The 20,727-nt window shown below is 40.1% G+C and overlaps 3 protein-coding genes across 4 annotated transcripts; 1 reads left to right on the top strand and 2 right to left on the bottom strand.

Moving 5' to 3' along the window:
- Positions 1–105: 105 nt before the first annotated feature.
- On the bottom strand, positions 106–2,974 carry LOC134178110 (E-selectin-like). Its single transcript, XM_062644902.1, has 6 exons — positions 2,857–2,974; positions 2,618–2,800; positions 2,382–2,549; positions 1,854–2,027; positions 410–1,309; positions 106–350 (listed from the first exon to the last, which is right to left on the bottom strand). The coding sequence occupies exons 1-6, from the start codon at positions 2,927–2,929 to the stop codon at positions 328–330; spliced, it is 1,521 nt and encodes a 506-aa protein (XP_062500886.1). The 5' UTR covers positions 2,930–2,974; the 3' UTR covers positions 106–327.
- A 2,907-nt stretch (positions 2,975–5,881) lies between these two features.
- Positions 5,882–6,876, top strand: LOC134178454 (bifunctional 3'-5' exonuclease/ATP-dependent helicase WRN-like). Its single transcript, XM_062645332.1, has one exon. It carries the CDS (start codon positions 5,882–5,884, stop codon positions 6,761–6,763), a length of 882 nt encoding a protein of 293 aa, XP_062501316.1. The 3' UTR covers positions 6,764–6,876.
- A 232-nt stretch (positions 6,877–7,108) lies between these two features.
- Positions 7,109–20,070, bottom strand: LOC134179032 (multidrug and toxin extrusion protein 2-like). Of its 2 annotated transcripts, none has more exons than XM_062645936.1 (21): positions 19,976–20,070; positions 18,266–18,366; positions 17,330–17,431; positions 17,202–17,270; positions 17,099–17,147; positions 16,942–17,041; positions 15,869–15,911; positions 15,763–15,807; positions 15,184–15,281; positions 15,008–15,105; positions 14,826–14,939; positions 10,308–10,375; positions 10,122–10,230; positions 9,977–10,052; positions 9,846–9,915; positions 8,888–9,020; positions 8,778–8,815; positions 8,120–8,176; positions 7,969–8,053; positions 7,309–7,790; positions 7,109–7,247 (listed from the first exon to the last, which is right to left on the bottom strand). In XM_062645936.1, exons 1-21 carry the CDS (start codon positions 19,995–19,997, stop codon positions 7,146–7,148), a joined length of 2,061 nt encoding a protein of 686 aa, XP_062501920.1. In that variant the 5' UTR covers positions 19,998–20,070; the 3' UTR covers positions 7,109–7,145. The 2 variants fall into 2 exon arrangements, with proteins under 2 accessions (XP_062501920.1, XP_062501921.1); XM_062645937.1 differs by lacking the exon at positions 19,976–20,070 and adding an exon at positions 18,432–18,466.
- Between the last annotated feature and the right edge of the window lie 657 nt (positions 20,071–20,727).

Below are 20,727 nucleotides of genomic sequence, written 5' to 3'. Positions count from 1 at the left end.
AGACTGTTATCGTTACGTTCGTCTTCATTCGGTAAGCATGTCTGGAGAATTCGAGCAACAATGAGTCAAGCGTGAGGAAGTAGTAGGCGAACAAACAAATAGAAATTTCTGAAGCCAAATATCATTGGCTTGTGTGTCTCTAGTAGCTAACCTAACAACAAAACAAAGCAAACACAGAATCGCATCAACCCACTACCCTACTACTATTCTTATTTAAACGTCCTCTAACATAACTTTCTTCTACAAAAACAGTCAATAACTACTCATTGAAATCAGCAATCAGTCTCAGTCAATATCAATCAGTTTACCTTTCACAATAAACCTTGATCACTCGTTGTCACCCTTAGTTCCTGCAAAAAAATCAGTTGAAAAAGACAACAGCACAAGTGCACACATGCAAGTATCTGACCCAGACATTGAGCTTCAGAAAAGGTTCGATAAGCACCCTTGGGTTGGAACGTGATCTGTGCAGGCGTGTTACTGACATAAATAAAGTATATGGTAACACGGATACCAAAGGTGAAAGACTGAGACGAATCACATCTGACTTTGCTGTCAATATTCAAACAGAAATTGTGGTTGTATGGTTGAGGACCGGACAGAGTAGGTGTCACGTGAACAGGGTATTGCGAACCAGGGGGATCTGGAAAGCAATGTCCAGAAACTATGATCACGTGATGCAATGCCTCAACAGGTACATCCAAAGTGAACTTGATGTACTTGGCATGAGATATTGACATTAGCCCAACCTCGAATGAAGCATGGTCAATAACTGGTGCGACTGCTTTCCCTACAAGAGGACTAGCCACAGGAACTAAGTCATCACTCTTTTTGTCGTCGTCGTCGTCGTCGTCATCATCAGACGCTTTCTGCATAGATGTGAAAGATTTAGGTGATTGAGACTTGGGAAAATACACTACCAGTGTTGTAGTGGGTTTAGGTGACTCAGAACACAGTGGCAAAGCAATTGGTTTCTTCTGTGTATCATCGTCGTCATCATCACCATCATCGTCGTCGTCGTCGTCGTCGTCGTCGTCGTCATTACTGGTAACTTGCTTTAGTTGTGAGACAACCGAGTTGATGTCATCCACTAAACTCTGCAGGAAAGCGGGCAATGGTCTCAAAGATATGCTTGGAAGTGTTGGTTGAGAAGTATTGGTCGGTGTTTTAGAACCTGGGCTGACAAGAGGTGAAGGACAAATTGTGTCTTTAATTTCCCACTGGTATGGAGCGTTTGCATCATTGACGTATTGACACTGCTCTGAGACGTCCGAGAAGTCACAGATTCCATTGTCACCTCCAAACACATCTACAACAGATACAGCACTCGCTCAAGTCTGTTAAAAAATGAAAGACATTTTGTAAAAACACTCAAAACCCTTTGTCTAGATCAGTTGTGCACACATGTGCAATTAAATTATTGTTGCAGGGTCACCCCTAATAACAAGATCTTTTAATGTTGCTTATCAACATCAGAGTAGTTGGTGACAAAGAATTCAACAAGAATCTTGTTTTTCGAAACCTTCTCTTGTCCATGTTTTTAAGCTATCACAACATGCAATATAGAAAAATATACTTTGTGCAGAAGAGATACAAATGAGACCATTTAGCATCCACACAAGTGACCCTCAGTCTCTCTAATCCTTGCCACAAATTCCCACGGCTTCTTCAATTTTACAACAGACTTTAATAACACCAATTACAATAGCCACAGACAAAGAACAAACACAGTGACACAATGACACCAATTACAATGACCTCAGACAAAGAACAAACATAATGTCTCTAACAAACGTGTAGCCAAGTAACCACAGATGAGAAATACTATGAATAGGCTATTGCCACTCACTTACCCAATTGGCAAGTTGGTAGTTTCCCAATTATCAAGCCATTACGGCAGACAAGATTAGCTTCACCGACCAGCTTGTAACCTACTTCACATTTGTAGGTAGCAATTTGTAGCTGATCTGCAATGTTGACAATCTGAGGTCCCAAACCAAATTCAGGAGGAGAAGGAAATCGGCACGCTATGGCAACATAACATACAACATTTCAGTTAGTGCAAATTGTCCATGTTCTACACAACGTCACGTGATTAGCCTGGCACGCAGTCTAGTCAATTAGTACAAATCAAAATTTTCTCTGCGGTACTAATTAATTAATTAACTTATTTATTACGTGCGTACAATTGCAATTAATTAAAGTAGATAAGATCATGGAGGGAGGAACGTGCAGTGCACACTTGAATCAAAATGTAGGACGTTCACTAATGTTAGTCCCACTTCTGCATGCAACAAAATGTGTAGCCTCGACCTCCCAGACCCGATTCTAATTGGCGCTACACGAGTCTGGAGGACGAGGCTACCAAACGGCTTCCTCACCCACGCAGAGAGGTGCGTTGCCTTGCCATCTGCCGTCTTTACACTCTCTCACATGTTGACCGACAAGGTGGTAATTGCCGCGGCAACTGTAGGTGGCTTGGCCTGAACTCTTGCGCACGTCGGTTGTCACCAGACCACCGGGAGACGGAGCAGACAGAGTTGGACAAACTGAAACGGAAGGCGGACGATTATATTCGCGAATTTTGTTGTCGGTCGTTAGAACTTCCTTTACTTACGTGATTTCTCACACGTGGGGTTGGGTCCCAGCCACCTGCTCGCCAAGCAGACGCGGGTGTCGAACGTAGTGCTCACGTAGTAGCCCGGTTGACAAGAATATGTGGCTCTAGAGCTTGTCCCGCCGATAGAGCGATGGTCGATCCGCACCGAGCCTCTCAACGGTGGCTTGAGAGTGGGACAGGCTGAGCAGAAAATATGTCAGAGTGGAGGAGGCGATATAGCATGTGCGCAGACTCACTTGTCCATGCATGACAGAGAGTCAGAGTGAAACACAGAACAATCGCCGTAAACTGTCCGTGTTCAGACAGCATCTTGTCGCTGGTGTTGTGTAAGTGGTAATGATGATGAGCGTTGATGAGTTAGCAATCTAATAGCAGCTTCGGACCCTCACTACCATCTTCCGGACCAAGCCACAATTGTCGTAACTAATAAACTGTAATTATCTTTGATGTCGTTTCCTCATTGGTCAGGAATTTCTACCTTGTTTTTCATAATATTAGATATCTAAATATTATCTATTTACACAAACAACAACCTTCTGATGCAGTTCACAAAGAATGCGTTACTGCACGCAGTGTCTACAAACAGACGCCTAACAGGATGTGACATTGTCCTGATTTTGCAGAAACATACACAGAATAAACTTTGACCTCGAAATCCAAACTGAACTGTCTTGTTGCGTCATAATCTCATTGATGTGAAAAAAAAGACACCAAATATTACGTCGTGTCTGAAAGCATGTTTGGAAAGTTCTCTATAGACCCAGACTGAGTGTACTACCCGTTTTCACGCAACGGTATAAACTTAATTATCATAATTCACTAGTGATAGCTAGGCAAGGATTTGTATCCAGGATAGCTAAACTCTTCCGTTTTTGTATTGCTTCTGTTGACATGCAGACACCCTTGGATTTGATGGAGAGCCTAGAATGCTAGACTGCACAAATCTTTGGATTGCTGATATTTCACACCATGCAACAACCCTTTGCCACTATATCTCTATGCTTCTTTGGTTACGACTACTAGCTTGATCGTTCCAAACTCCTTTCCGATGACTTCTCTAAAAAAACAGGATGTACTCGGCGTACCCTATAATTAATTCTCCGTGTGTACCGTTCGAGGTCAGGAATGGGCAGTTTAGTTAAATTTGGTGAAGATTCGCTGCGCCGGTGTAGCAGCGGATTTGTCCCTCGAGTACAGAGTCCCCCGGGCCAAATGCGCTAGATTTGGCTAACAACTCGCGGATTTAGTGCCCTTACGTTCGATGAAGTTCACGCTATTGTTTCTGTTTCTTCGAGGTCAAATTGCAGCGTTTATGTATGTACGCTTCTTGCATGAAATTCAAATAAGATTTGCTTGCATTTGATCATGCAAGCGTTTTGCTGTCGCAGTTGCTATGCATTTTTAATTGGTTGTAATTGGTCGAAATCATCCAACGAGACGTGCTCAGCTTCCGGTTCGACGCTCAAATAAAATTCGGTTCTATTTGGACGCGTTGCGTCGAGCCATTTACAATTTGAGGTTAGTACGACGCGACGCACGCGACGCGACGCTCAAGCGTTATAGCATATTGTAAATCCAGCTGTATACGTAGTTAGAAAGCATGCAAACTACAGAGAACGCCAGCGGCGCATAGCTACAGAGCACAAAGCACCACGAACGGCATCTGTTGCTATCCACAGTGAGAAAAGACCGCGTGCCAAAAATTGAGCGCAGAAGTGCAGCGGTTTGTGAGCGTGTAGAGAACAAACTTTTTGGTGACGTCACGATCGATCTACCAACAAAACGCAAGCACAAAGCGAAGCACAGGGTATCGGTCACCGCGAAGAACACCAGTCGCTCCTCGACAGTAGAGACGGTCGCATGCTAGAGGAGAAGCGGAAAGGAGGCGGTTTGCGAGCACAGAGGCAACAAAAGATTCAAAATGGCTGCGCCTATTGTGAGGATTTCCAGACACACACACATAGTGTACTCTACCTAAATTTTCTAAGACTGAATTTGTCGTATCAAACATTTTAATTTCTCATATTTTCGCTAAAAACAGTGTTCAATCAAAGATAGTTTCTAGGTGTATAGACATATACATGTAGAACAAAATTAGAGATGAATGCTGAGCACTAAGAAACATGCAAGATGATCTACAAAATATACTGTATCTGTACAGGTGCTTTTTGATAGCTTAGATACAGACACGTACATTTACACTTTTCGTCATACTTTATCTGTAGATCTTGTACATTTAAAGCTCTCCTGGAGTTCGAGCTGCATACATGCAGTCTGTACAGACCGCAATATTTGCAGCAATGTGGCGTACAGCAAGAAGTATAGAGTCCGTTTCCGAATAGGAGAATACGTGAGAACTGAGGTTAGTGGATAAAGAATTGAAGAGCTGAGATGGGCGTAGTTAATTACTTAAACGGTTTCAGAATAGACACGTTTCGCTATGAACTTACGTTCAAAGGTTAAGTCAATACTTCAACTACATAAGCTTGCTAGCTACAGCTGTTTTCTTATCAATCCACAATTCAAAGTACGTCCGCGTCAGCTTTCAAGTAGTGGGCGTTGTAGCGGTGACTTTGAAGTTATCTGACATCTGGTGTAAATGAAGGAGCAGGGTAGGGCCAAGCGCGTGTCCTACAGTATTCATTAACTGATCTGGAACCGCCTCCTTGTGAGCTTTCCAAAGACGTCCGCTAAAGAAGATACGGGTTTTTTCCCACGTATTCTCCTATTCGGGAACGGACTTTAGCGATTACTTAGAGAAACAAAACACGTAAACGATAATTCAACACAGCAGAATGTCGAATACCTTTATTATTTATTTATCAGTGTGTTCTGTTAGGAACGATGCATTGCAGCTATATAAATGATGACGTCACACGGCTACTATTGCTCAATTTTTGTCCATCGATCTGGTCAGTCTGCAGCTAGCGCTGGTGTCAAAAACTAGAAAGACATTTACAGATAGACACTGTACCACTTGCATATGATTTTATGAAGACAAGAATTTTAAAAATCCAAACATTTAGTTAATATTAACTAAGCCACATATGGTAATTTGGGGTAACTCCGCATATTGCTTAGCAATCGACTTGCTTTAAAAATCATAATCCTACGTCAAGTAGTTTACTAATGGTAGAAAAGATTTAAATCCTAAACTGGAGGTAAGACGCCTCACGCTCCAACAGGTTAGGATATCCACGGAGTTGCCCCGGTCACGGAGTTACCCCGGATAATTATACGGGGTTTTTGCAAACCGTTATCATGGCGGCAAACTCAAACTCTGGTCTAGTCGAGAGTCACAGGTGGGAGACGACAACAGGACTAGACAAGATTCAAACGAAAGACGTCGATATTGCTGCTAACTGTACAAGTACAACTGATAGTGACAACGCGAGCGGTGGATTGTTCGAACGGATATCTAGTAAAACATTGCAAACGCGCAGACTTCCTGCGTGGATGTCGTGCGAAGACGACCCTAAAAAGAAGTCTAAAACATACGATAGCAGTCACTGTGGTGGTGGCTCTGTGTGTCCCGTATGTACGTCACAATCAAGACCGCCACTGACGTTCAATGGAGCCATTGAATATATACACAATGCTGCAGAAGCTGATTTCGTATGTGAGACTATTCTTGGCCGACAACCCGCACAGCTGGGATTTGACATTGAATGGAAAGTAACGTTTACTCGTGGACAAGCGCCATTGCAATGTCCGACTGCTCTCGTGCAGTTGTGTCTTTCGTCGACACGATGCTATCTATTTCAAGTGAGACGAATGAAAGCGTTTCCTTACAAGCTCAAGGAAATACTTGAAAGCCCGGATATATTGAAATTGGGTGTTGGTATTCGTGGGGACAGCTTCAAGCTTCATCGAGACTACGACATTCATTGTCAAGGAGTGATTGATCTCTCTTGTGTGGCAAATAAAATTTTAAGGTCATTTGAAACGTGGAGTCTGAAAGATCTTGTTTTGCATCTGTTTCACTTGGAGCTTTCGAAGGAAAATCGTGTTCGGTTGAGTAACTGGGAGGTGGCACTCTGTCCTGATCAGCAAGTTTATGCTGCTACGGATGCGTATGCTGGTTTATTAATTTATCAAAAACTGCAAAGTATTAGGACAGAGAGAGAAATACATTCAAACTGATTCGTCTGGTTTGATGTGATTATGGAGATTGTCTTTGATTGCCAAATGTATTTTTTCAAAGAGTTTTATTGCTTGAATGCTTGATAGCTTATTGTAATAGGTAGTTCTTCATACTTTTTAGTGATTTATTTGTCTACTATGATGTAAACCAGATATGAAGTAGTCAGGTGTACATGCATTTTCTTCCATATTGTAAGATATCACAATCAACTGGTAATTGCAGCCTATTCAACAAGATCTGTCGTTACCCCCTATAGCTAGTTGCATGCAATGCTGTCAACCCAATACACTTTAGTTCGACTTGTGTGTGTAAACCAATTTCAAAATAGAAAAAATGTGAACAATCTTTCATTGTCAAACTACCACTCAACTATTCAGCAATTCATGGCTGTCTTGAAAACAAAGAAATTGCATAGCTAGACGAATACAATTTCAACACTTTTGAAGGTCGAGGATGAACAGTGCCTCGAGAAACAGGTAGTGCCTGCATAAATCAACACGAACTATTCTAGGGTAATAGATGGAAAGGAAGGTAGGGTACTCACCGGAGTATTTGTACTAAATGCACATGATGTTGTACAAGAGTATTTCGGCGATGTCACAGGCAAAGCTCCAGCTGCACTTGTAACGCTTAGTGTCACTACTGCAGTGGTTACAAAGGGTAACCCAGTGCCAGTGGAATAGATATGGAACGAGGAAGCATTGCAGGTGGAATTATAAAGATTGGGATCTTGATATGAAAAGAAATTGCTGGTAATTCCAGCTCCAATAACTATCATTGCACCAGCCAAGAAGAGCAACAGTTTTTGACCGAGTGCTGTCCTCTTCTGTGATGGTGACATCATCGACTTAGGTTCCATTTCAAATTTGAAATTCTGTGTTGCACATTTGAAGCTGGCATCTTCAATTGTTGTTTTATTGAGACAACGTTGGTCTTTGTTCACGTCAGATGGTTCATCAACCAGTAAAGCCAATGAATCATGACATGAATTCTCATCGTCTTCGTTCTGGTCAACAATATCTTTAACTGAAACAGACAACAAGAGTACATGCACAACAGAATAAAACAAGTACATGTAGCTGCTATACAAAACGTTGTGACTACAAGAGCAGTTGGAGCATATTACTAAAATCTTCTTCACACAAACCCAAACACAAACACACACACACACACACACACAATTTGTGTGTATTCATAATCATACCTTGCAGGCATGTCTCTGTTTGTTCACAGTTGTCTTCAGACAAATTTTCCAACGAATCAGATACGACTCCCATTCGTTTCTGAGCCTTAATTAAAGCAAAAACATATACAACCTCAACATAATGACCAGAATTGCTACATAACAAAAACACCTTCATTGCTTCATCTATCCAGTCCAGTCTGAGAACAACAATTAAACCTCCTAAAGCCTATATAAACAAATAGATATTAATATTAAAATGTTACAAAGCTATTGACATTGCAAATTGCTAATTCTATTTTAGGACTCTCACAACATTAAATATTTTACATTGTGTAACCCTACTCAAAGTTATCAAATCAATAATAATCAATACATACAGCTGTACATATATAAATATAATAATAATAATAATAATAATAATAATATTTATTTCTATCACATCACACACAGTATTAATTAATTAGTTAACTTAATTAATCAATTAATCAGCTGCTATCTTGTAGAAATGCATAAAACGCTATAAATGTTTCTCATCTTGAATAGTTTCTAAACAACATGATACGAAATGAATCCTACTGTCACAATCAATAAATTGTGATTCCATCAGCAAAGAATAGAGGCAAAAAGGGATCGATAAAGAACCAAACTGACAAAAGGAATAAGACTGAGAACACCCATAAATGGCAGTATACAATACTCACAGTAACTGAGTTGTTGGCAAACTTAACTTAAATCATACAATATTTACTGTTAGCAGTAATTTCTTCAAGCTTTACTGTATTAAACCCAGTCTATGATACAAAGCAATTACAGTTAGTTCCACATACCATCACTACCAAGCCACACAACACTCCAATCCACAATCCTAAACAAAAGCAATCACCATGCAGCTCGTAAGCAGCACTTATATTATACTTTCAATAGATAGTTTCCATACCTATTATACCCTTCTTTCCGATCAATGCAAGAGGAACACCAATTGGCAAGCCGACAAAATAGCTGCCAATCAAGTTAAAAGCTGCTCCTGTTTTCTGACGACCAGCACCACGATAGACGCCTTGGATTGATCCCTACACATAAAGTATATATATATATATATATATATATATATATATATATATATATATATATATATATACATACATACATACATACATACATACACATATACATATATAATCAACCATCAGATTTACAAAGATGTACTTAGATCTTCATTCTTAGCATCAATAAGAAATATACAGACAGTATATAGAAATCATTAGTATAATGTAAAAACCATTAACATAAGTATCATGATTGATGAGACATGCTTTAGTCATACTTTTAGTTGTGCATGCATTGTGTGCAAAATAGAGTAAAAGTTCAAATATGTTTCATCTGACGAGCTGTAAATTAATGATAAATTTTCACTACCCAAAACATGAGTTTATCAGTTTGGACACAAACACCTTCAAAAGCATCAGAGAGCTGGTTTCAATAATTTAAATATTTTAATTAATTAATTAATTAGTAGTGATAACAATTAAGTCATACACGAGTGTACATCCTGCATGCAGTCTCTCCACCAATAAATCTGACAATTTAACCACATTATTATCAACATTTGGTATGTCCGACCAGATATCTACTGCATAACGTGTTAGATTTGGTGTTTTAACTTTCAGTATTTCAGAAGAAAATACCTTGCGGTGTAATCTAATTTTGATAAGACGATCGAGGCACAGATTTGGTGTACAAAACTTCCGAGACTTTTGTGTGAAGTATTCGAGGTTACATCCATTCTATCAACACCTTCTGCACGTAAAGTACAGTACTTAGAAATATTAGATGTTATCTTAATTTAGATAAAGAAAAAGTCACACCAAATTCTTGCAAGAACGTTTATACAGTACCTGCAAGCCATCCACAATTAGTATTGGTGCAACTACCAGCATAGCCTTTGCCACTAAAGTGACAACATCTCTAAAAGATTTCAAAAGTCAAAGTTAGTTGATATTAGTTATGTCTACTTTCCGAGATATACTTGTCTGAAGTAAAGATGTAGCTGATGCTTGAACGTAGAGATAGCAACAGCACCGATATAAAAACAGTGAACAACCCTACAAAACATATAAGTACTAATAACTTTAGACGTAAAACTTGGGCTTCACATATAATCTTAGTTGTACCAACTAAAGATATTGACACCCATGCCGTTCTCTTTGCTTTTGTTGGCTGATTGGCTCCAAGGAATGTACCAACTCTGACTGCTGCTGCTAGTGCTAAACCTAACGGAACCTTTCCAACATAAACCACAATGCAACACTTTAAGAAACACTACACCAGTGTCAATATACTGAGTGCTGGAAACAAACCATGAAGACTGTAGCGATAACTTGAAATGTTACAACACTAGCACCCAGATCTACTATGCTCACCATTCCTAAATCACAAACAGGAAATGCTTATTAATTACCCTTGGAGTGCCTTTATTATTAACCCTGCCTGTCTGTCTGTTCCTCTGTCTGTCAGTTTGTTTGTCTGTCCGCCTGTCTGTCTGTCTGTCTGTCTGTCTGTCTGTCAGTCTGTCTGTCTGTGATTGTGGTACAATTAAGCCTTGATGAACATGGTGATCATCTATTGACCTGCAAGTTTGGCGGTGGTCCAGTATGGCAACACAATACAATCGTGTCAACTTGGGCTAAATGTTTAGACGAGTTAAATACTCCTCATCAAGTTGAACCAAGAAGTAGGTATACTGACTCTGAGAACAGGCCAAATATAACAAAATATGATCCCACTGGACACTCAACAAAAGACCTGGATATTTCACTTGCTCATCCACATTCTTGTGACACCATACAATCAGCTGCCAAAGTATCAGGTTATCCAGCTGAGTTGAGAGAAAACGCAAAATGACAAAATAAGGTCAGCAGTAGTCTATAGCAGGATCTGATACAACATGTATTACACTGGTTTTTGAACACTTTGGTTTTTGGGGCCCTATGGCTGAAGACTATCTCAATAAGATCTCCAAAATTTCAAAAGATGCAAATAGAAAAAGCAGCAAAACAGACTTTAGAGATAGATGGAGAAAGGAACTGTCTGTAGTTGTACAGTCTTGCAAGTCTCGTGTAATTTTAAAAAGTTGTTAAAGTTGTCTAAGTGCAATTTTGATTATTTTCTGTATGATAAAGACGTTCAACATTTGTTCATTGACTGTTATTGTTATGCATACCTAAAGTTAGCGATTGTTATCAGTAGAGTAAGAGTTCAAAAACATCAATTAGTCTGTCTGTCTGTCTGTCTGTCTGTCTGTCTACACAGCAATTACAAGCTTCTAAAATCTTCAAACTACAGGCTGTCTGTCTGTCTGTCTAATACATACATTTCAACATTGAAGTCTACATACAATACAACTAAGCAACTCTGCTGTCCCAATCGCACATAATGGTAAACCTCTATCAAACTAAAACCTACAGAAACCAGCCCTATATACGGCTGTACAGTAAAGCACATTAAGAATTGTGTATATTGTTCATTCTCTTGACTTTCCTTGTATGTTCCAGTAAGTGGGATGTCTTCCTGAAAATCACTCTAGCGTTACATTGTTGTAATTGAACTGATAAACGTTGTCTCCAATATGTTGTAAAATTGGATGCATTCTGACGACCGTCCTCATCATAAGACATGAGACACAGTGTTAATTAAAAACTGTTGAGCCTCATCAACCCATCTGCCATAATGTTTAAATACCAAAGGGATTGCTGTTGGTGCATACCCTCCTGGTAGCAGTTGGGATCGAGTCACACTTTGTGTGTTTAATCTTTTCTCTTCTGGATGCCGCAGCCCCATCAATATAAGCAGCTGTAGATAGGATATCTTTGCTGAATGGATGTGATAGAGCTATGTCTAATTCTGTTGCTGGCATGCAGAATGACCTCGCATCATACAGATGTCTGGCCTTCCACTGGAAGTGGTGTAGCGATCTATAGGCTCAATGTCGTACAGTACATGTAGCTGGCTGAGACAATCTCCCCACACAGAAACCATACAGTTGTGAGACCACACTGGTCCACTTCCAACTCTACAAGTAAACAGATGATACCCTTCTCTATCAATCGTTTTTCCACGTTCACATTCACACTCATCTGCCAACAAGGGCAAGGGCATCGTCATCCCCAACCTCATGAATGCCGCAAGCAAAAATTTCCAGGTAAGATTGCGAGATTCTGGGTTAATGGAATGGCATTTAGCTAAGAGGCTGCACCTTTTCCTTGCAAGGAACGTAATTGTGCTGAATCCTTTCCAGGTTCTTTATCCAATAAAATATTAACTTGAGCTTTCGTGACCTTATCTATCAGATGATGCTGCAGACGCTTACTATCAGACAATAGATCATGCATTGATTGATCAGGATCTAAACATTCATGAAGAATGTGCCCTACAGAATTTTCAGGACTCTTCGAGGATAATCAAACATCAATCTGAGGTTGTAAAGCTGCGTAACGTTTTGGCAGCTCATGCACAGAATGAGCCCACAAGGACACAAAATCAAGTTTGATATTTCTTGTAATGATGTCAAGCCAAAACCACCATATCTGATAGGCACGGTTGCTTGCTTCCACTTTCATCAGTAAGGGCAGAGATTTGTAACAAATTTGAAAACGTGGAGTGAGATAGATTATCATGAAGAACTGCAGCAGCTTGTATGCTTTTGGGTTTGACACTTTGAGATAAGTAAAACATTCTTGGAAAGTGACAGAATCTTAGCAATAACATAGCTTCCTGAGTTCCTAAAGTGAGTAATTGATGGCATAATTTTCTCCATGTTTTGCAATAGCAATACATCCCTGTAACATGAAATCTTCCTTTCCAACAAGAATTCCCAGAATAGATATTCCTTTTGTTGTGATAGGAATAGATGTATGTGACTCGATCTCAACAGATGAAGGGTGGTAAATATCACACTTGATGTCCTGTCTGTCTGTCTGTCTGTCTGTCTGTCTGTCTGTCTGTCAATACATATATTTTCAAAGAACAACACTATTACATTCTAGTCTGGTCCAAACGGCCGACGCCATAATTTAACTACGTGCAAATGAACTGTCAACTGTAAAGATCTTAGAATGTCCTAGCCTTGCTAACTTTCTGCTAATGACGCTAGCATTACATCTTTGCAAAGCTACCGACATGCATCTACACCAGAATGTCTTAAAATCACGACTGTTCTTTTAATTTGCCTGTCTGTCTGTCAATACATATATTTTCATATTTGAATTAAGATGCAATAGCAAATGGCTAATTACGTTTGTCCTATGATAATAAAACAAGAGAAAACAACTAACAACTAAATACAATATATATTTAACTATTAATTGGTTAAAAGGAATCATGTGATCCCTTTTCTACAGAACATCTACGAGTCTGGGCACTTGGCTTGTCCCAACAAGGCATTACTGATTTTCTTCAGAAGTACATTGGCATTGCAACGTTGCAATGAATGGCAATTCTTTGACGCCAATAGTCTTTAAACTCTGCCCTGTTTGATTTTCCAAGTCATCTTTTGATTGTTTTGACAAATCATCTAAATAGGTCTCTGCCTTCTTGCCCCATCTTCCAAAATGTTCCAAGACTAGTGGAATCACTCTCACAGACAACCCACCAGATGTTTTTCTTTCTCATAGCGATCCAACTTCCTGTCTTCCCTTCTAGCAGCAGCTGCTCCCTCCATAGTGGCTGACGTTGGAAATATGTCTGAACTCTATGGATGAGCAAGTGCTATATCTAGCTCTACGTTGAAACCAATACCAGTATCAAAACAACAGTGTCTGGGCAGCTGTCAGATGTTGCATATCCATCTTTTGGCTCTTTTCATGTTGAATTTTGAGACCGTTTAGACACTCTGACCACACAGACATGATCAAGTCATGTGACCACACAGAACCACCCCCTGTTTTGCATGTAATCTGATGATATCCGCTTGAGTCACCAGCTGCTTGTCCACAGTCACAAGTCTCAATATTATCACACAAAGGCAAGGAAAGTCCAGGTCTCAGGTAAGCCGCCAACCAAAATTCAGAGGGTTTAAGTGCGAGCTTCCCTAAAGTTGGAATAGCAGACAACCAAGAGCCTGCACCTATGCCTTGCAGAGAGCAAAGTCTAGCACCATCTCAAAGTGAAGTTGCATTCTCAATTAAGCAAGTAGCTTGCATTTTAGCATTTTCTTTTGAGAGCTTCTGTTGAAGCCTCTTTGACTCAGACAACATCTCCAATAAGGACTGGGATGGTGGTACAATTGAATTTAGTGTCTGACCTACACAGCCAAAGGAGGGTGTTGACATGACAACTTTGTCTATTTCAGGTTTTATAGCTGGAAAACAAATGGGCAATTCATTCAAAGAATGAGCCCACGAAGCAAGGAAGGCCAATGAAGCAACCGATTAAACCAAAACCACCATACTTGATTGGTTGGGTTGCTTGGTGCCATGCAGTGTCATCTATTGAGTTGCAACCAAGCAAAGTGGTAAATGCTGACCTTGATTGAAAGATCGTGAAGATCAGCTGCTGCCTTGAGAAGTTCTGGTGTCACTCAACGAGCTAAGTGATTAATTCGAGGAATGTGACAATCTTAGTAATAGCATGGCACTTCGAATATCGTCCAGCTCAGTCAGCTGCTTGCAAAGGTTGTCTCCTGATTTTGCTGTCTCAACAGAGTATTCTTGTATAAACTGAACCTTTCCAATTGAGATGCTTAGAATTGTTGAACCACCATAGTTAATAGGAATAGTGGTCTGTCTGTCTGTCTGTCTGTCTGTCTGCTTGCATTTGTCTGTCTGTCTGTCTGTTTGTCTGTCAGTCTGCACACTACAAACAAGAGTCTATAAAAGTACCTGCAACTAGTACAACTATTTCAAAGGTCCACCAGTCCGTACACACCATGGCAACACTGGGAAGTCCTAATCGTAAGAACATCCACCAATCAACCACACATTCCCACGACCAACCTACATCAACACACAACACAACACATCATGTCAACAAACCAAATGGCTATCAATTCATAACTATCTACCATTCCATGTGTTCCTGCCTAATTTCTTGTATCGTATTATAGCAAGGCAAATCACTGGTTGTAGTAACTGACAAAATACCAGTGATCCAGCAGCACCCCTAATGATCGACATTCAAAAACAAACACCATATTGCACTTGCATTAAAGCCTCTCAGTCAACAAACTGTGAGACTAACAATAATCCCAAATCCAATAAAATAACAGTGATAAAATGAGTTAAAGCTGAAATGAGTATGATGATGAATCCAATTACAGCAACAGGCTTCACAATTCCCTAAACACAAAAAGTAATTACCGTACACTCGCTTGATTATTACCCCAGGCCTCAAGTAAGCCGCCAGTCACTACTTTGCCAAGGCTCTAAGATTTTCACACCTCTTAGTCCTTTAATTAATGCTAATTTGTGCTAGATTTGTGTCTGAAGAAATGCTGACATTCTTCAACTTCTATATGCCCGTTGACTAAACTCTCCTGGCACTCACTCCTCGTGCTTTTTGTTCCTCTAGCCTGTCAACCATGAAAGAATCGGTGACTCCAATTTAGGTAGCGGCAGTGGTTTGAAGCTCTACCACAGTGTAGAAGCATGCTGTTTAAGTCTCTTCCGTCAATTAACAATTTTAGGTGTCAATGTTTGAGGAAGACACCATCCCATACTTGACCTTTGACTCTGGCCAACCATTGGGGTGGGTAATAATCAAGCAAGTAAAGCATCCGTGGTTGACAATATGAATACGTCAGTACAGAGAGATACTCACTTGATTTTGGAGATACTTGCGCAATAATGTGTACAAAAAATTGCCCTGTAGCAACAAACAGGACAGTTACAAGATGTCTGTAATGACAGCTTGTGAGTGTACATACTGGCAAGCCGATAATAAGTATCTTGCAAACCACAGCTGCTTGTCTAATATAAACAAGAATTAATCAACAATTAATAAGAAATGCTTCAAAACTAAACTATTAACATAAGCGTGTGTGTGTGTGTGTGTGTGTGTGTGTGTGTGTGTGTGTGTCTGTGTGTGTCTGTGTGCAAATGAAGTTAGAATATTGCCGATTCGAGTACACTACTATCAAGATGGTATTAAATGTAATTCGGATACCATGCGTTTAATAAAAATTTACTACACTTTAAACAAGTGAATTCAGTTGCGCACAGAAACCAAAAACAAACAAACAATTGTAAAAAAATCATAAAGTGATAACTGATTATACGTAATGTACATAATACAATTTGCCTATTCACTCTCTCAGTCTGCACGAACCAGAACACTGTTGCAGCATAAATAATATTACAAAACCTAGTCCTGTGTCTGTATGCATGCCACATGTCCATCACTCTATACCCAGGGGTGGCCAAGTTTGGATAAGAACGCATCCTGGTGCAAACAAAAATGACATGCCCACATGGACACACCTGCGCGAGACTAGTTTCAGGCTACCTACGTATAGACCTATCTACAGAGTACATACACACGCCGTACGTACATACATTTATACATACATACTCATCATGATACATACACGTATGCATGCAAACAGACAGCTAAGCAGGCAGATAGTCAGTATTATCTCACATTGTTAGTCAAGTCCCGTCTATACCCGAGAAATTATAGCTACAGTACAGTACGTGTAGTAGGCTAAGAAAAGGCGTGACTGTGATTTACATTGGTGTTAATTGTAATCAGATGCTTTGTGTTCAGCTGTTCAGTCACAGTGTGACGTCACTATCTGATTGAGTGACTTCAAGCCTTGGTGCCAAATCTTTACTTGCTTGGCACCTAAGACCAGTTGGCCACCCTTGTATACTGTCTGTCTGCCAACCTATTGCATGTCTTTCGGTTCGTCCCTCTAGCCATACATTACAGTCTGTATGCCTGGCTGTAATTGTCGAACAAATTACAAATGTCTTGTGTTATTCAGTAATGTCAACTAACTTGACAACTTCAGGATCTTGATTCAAAACTTGCAAAAGAGATCCAGCATTCAGCCAAACAGCCCAGATTGGAAGCATAACCAAAGACAAGATCAATATGCCTAATAGAAATTCACAATTTAATCCAAATTACTTAGAACAAAAACTACAAACAAGACCTTTCTGAATTATAATTCCAATTTTGTAAAACTTTTTAGCACCAAATGCCTAAAATGAGAAAATACCATTGACAATACCAAACATTACAATCTGTATTGCTACCTGTGATATCAGAGTGTCACAAGCAGCCGACATGCCCATACCTACTGAAAGGCCGGTAACATTAGTAAACTGTAGCAAATAAGTAATGTGAGACTGGTGATTAAAATGGTGACATAAGAAAGACTTACCGAGAGGGCTAAGCCTGCTGCATCTAGTTCTAGTTTTCCAATGTGGCCACAGAACAACAGATTCATTTCAGAAAGAAAAAATTGCAAAAACACCGTTAGAGTCTGCAAAAGCACCCAAATTGTCACCTTGCTCTTATGGTTCATTGCATATGTGCAAATGCATGCACGCAATTAATTAATAATAAAGTGTTCACTAGTAATGAGGTATGCAAGTCACTAAATTGACCATGTTCTTTTGTACCACCACATGATCAAGTCACAGGTGGTTATGTATACTATAGCCATGCAAGCAAGCAAACAAAGCAAGATTTAGACAAATAAACAGGACTTATACTGACAGACAAGCAAAAACAGACATATAAACAGAAAGAGAAAGAGAGCAGATAGACAGACAGACAGACAGACACAAACAGACCAACAGACAGACAGACAGACAGACAGACAGACAGACAGACAGACAGACAGACACAGACAGACAAACTGACTGACTAACAGACTGAAAGAGACACCTAGGCATCAACAGGAGGCCAAGTAAAACGGTATATACAAGATTTGCCATCAGCCATGAACTATTGCAATACACCACATACATATCCCTCTTCAATGTTTCCTGCTGACGATGGAAATAACAATAAACAGAACCAGAGCAAATGACTCGGACTGAGTCTCCACAATCAATTCCCAATAAACAGTTACTTACAAGTAAAAAGTTAAGTACCAAACACCTAAAATTGAAGTTGATATAAAAGCAAATTAAAATTAATGAAGCAAACAGAGATCGTTGAAAGAATTTATGTCTATTATGTTAGAAACACGTTTATATCTATAAATTTTAAATAATTGATTACTTGGGATTAATTCCGGGTATTGGTAAACTTTTAATTGTTACGAGTTTTCTACTCTACGTAATTTTATAGAGTGTACTGTTCAATTTACCACAGGCCAAGCTAGACACAAGAGAGCTTTAACTTCATCTTTGACAGACTTTGAAATACAGTGACCACAGCATTTCATCAACGTCTCTCCAACGCTACAGCCTAAAACGAATCGGCACAAAGATCAATGAACTAGAATTTAGGTCCCGTATCTAGTTTCGGATAACCGCTAGATTCGAATGCAAGATCTTGGTCCAACGCAATTGTCTAGGTATGAAATATAGGGCAACGTAGAAACGTTAGGTAACTGATCTTGATCCGTGACAATCAATGAATTTGGCTTGTTGTAACCACGCCCTACCTCTAGACCCGGATAGCCTCTCGTGTAGCGCTACCAAAGCACAGACACAAACCGAATCTATTTGTTGCAGTAGTCTAACATCTCATCTTCCAAACAATCGTATGGGCAGCGTGGTGCGTAGCCGTCAGAGTTGAGTGAATTCACGCCGTCTAGTTTCGGATTCCCGAAACAAGCTAGATTGTCATTTTCCGAGCAAATTTAGACACTCTGTAAAGATTTTGAGCATAGAATCTCGACGTCTAGTGCTAAAATCGACTTCTACGACATGTTTCTACGTATTTCTAGCCAATTTTCTCATCATTCTCTGCAGCATAGAGATCGTACGGTGCTGTTTGAACATCTAGTGAACAAAATTTCTTTATTTAGCAGTATCTTACTGGCTTGTTACGCAATCTAGAGTAAAAAGGTTCGACTTGCGCAATCAAAAGTAGGGTATTCCCCTTCTAGCGGATATCTAGTTTCCTCTTCTCGTGAGATGGTAGGACTAATTTGTTCCACTTTTCATACGGCATTTCCTATAAATAAGCGTTCCTGCCTCTCTTTTGCTTCAGTAACAAAGAGGAGTAACATGCGGCTGGTCTAGACTGTAGCGAAACCTAGCCTCGGATTTTCAGACCAATGTAGCGCCAATTACAAATCGGCTTAGACCAGCCGCATTTACTCCTGTTTGTTACTGAAGCAAAAGAGAGGTCAGGAGCGCTTGTTTAGAGGCAATGCCGTATGAAAAGTGGAACAAATTAATCTTATCTCATGAGATAAGGAATCCACTATCAGAGGGGAATACCCTACTTTTGATTGTGCAAGTCGAACTCTAGATTGCGTAGCAAGCCAGTAAGATACTGCTGCTGCATAGAGAAATTTTGTTCTTACGCTGCAGAGAGTGATGAGAAATTGGCTAGAAATACGTAGAAACACGTCTTAAAAGTTGATTTTGGCACTACACGTCGAGATTCTATGCTCAAAATCTTTACAGTGCTTCAATTTGTTTGGAGATGGCATCCGAAACTTAGAGGGCGTGACTTCACTCAACTCTGACGACTAACACGGCTACGCACAAAACACGCGTACGACGACGCTGCCCATACGATTGTTTGGAAGATGAGATGTTAGGCTACTGCAACAAATAAATTTGGTTTGTGTCTGTGCTTTGGTAGCTCTACGCGAGAGGCCATCTGAAACTAGAGGTATTTGTCTGGGTCTAGATGTAGGGCGTGGTAAACGTTTAGTCGAGTCTCGTTCTCGCTAGAACGAGCCAAATCCATTGATTGTCATGGATCAAGATCAGTTACCTAACGCTTCTACGTTGCCCTATATTTCATACCTAGACAATTGCGTTGGACCAAGATCTCGCGTCCGAAACTAACCGTTATCCAAAACTAGATACGGGACTCTACGTGGTAGGCTTGTTACCTGAACGTGTAGTGCTACTCATTTCTGACGTAGATAGGTGAGAATCTGGTTAGGTTTCCACCACTTTCACTTCGAACAATCTTGAGACACTGCTACAGAGCTCTGTCTAGACGACTGGCTGGCTCCTGCACAGTCGACTGCTGGCACGTTAGCCAAACTCCTCCCCTTTATTGATCAATTGGCGACCTCTGACCTTTCGCGTTTCAAATGACCGCGAGGACAAAAAGACGCGTTTTGTCATTGACAAGCAATTGTTATTACAGTCTATTTTAGATTTGTTTCTTCTAGAGTGTAAGATTTGTTTTTTTAGAGTCTAGGTTTGTTTCAATGACAAGTTTTTAGGTTTAAAACAATTGTAAAGTCGGCGGTTGCAACTGTCTATATTCTAATTCAGCTATGAGCCTATAAGGAAAGGGACTCTGTAAAAGTCACGAGACTTGGCGAGTAGTTTAGGGCTGAACCGACTTCCGGTCTGCGAACTATGCTACTGGCGGCACGCTGCAGGAATGTGCCACGCCTTCTTTGTGTGGCCCAATCACGAAACATTAATTTCTTTATGTTGCACCAAAAAGGCAATTGACGAACAGCCAATCGTATATGCGAAACTTCCTTGAGAGAGTTCTACTACCAGAACAGTGTAATTCATGTTTACGATTGCTAGGATCTGTCAAAACTAAACTACAGAACTTACCTGTCTGCAACAGCTGACCCGAAATCGATCGCTTTCTTGGTTTTGCGATATTTATACGGGA

This window comes from Corticium candelabrum, chromosome 4, assembly GCF_963422355.1.
Source record: "Corticium candelabrum chromosome 4, ooCorCand1.1, whole genome shotgun sequence".
In the NCBI taxonomy this organism is placed as follows: Eukaryota; Metazoa; Porifera; class Homoscleromorpha; order Homosclerophorida; family Plakinidae; genus Corticium; species Corticium candelabrum.
This window is presented reverse-complemented; position numbering and strand designations above follow the sequence as displayed.

Bases quoted from the DNA above. Each gene is read 5' to 3' on its own strand.
- LOC134178454 (XM_062645332.1), top strand. From the start codon at position 5,882: ATGGCGGCAAACTCAAACTCTGGTCTAGTCGAGAGTCACAGGTGGGAG.
- LOC134178110 (XM_062644902.1), bottom strand. From the start codon at position 2,929: ATGCTGTCTGAACACGGACAGTTTACGGCGATTGTTCTGTGTTTCACT. The intron at 2,801-2,856 runs GTGAGTCTGCGC...TTTTCTGCTCAG, and splicing joins TCTCTGTCATGCATGGACAA to CCTGTCCCACTCTCAAGCCA. The intron at 2,550-2,617 runs GTAAGTAAAGGA...CTTCCGTTTCAG, and splicing joins CCCCACGTGTGAGAAATCAC to TTTGTCCAACTCTGTCTGCT.
- LOC134179032 (XM_062645936.1), bottom strand. From the start codon at position 19,997: ATGAGTAGCACTACACGTTCAG. The intron at 15,106-15,183 runs GTTAGTCTCACA...GTCGATCATTAG, and splicing joins TTATTGGATTTGGGATTATT to GGGTGCTGCTGGATCACTGG. The intron at 8,054-8,119 runs GTGTTTTTGTTA...GCTTTAATTAAG, and splicing joins GGATAGATGAAGCAATGAAG to GCTCAGAAACGAATGGGAGT.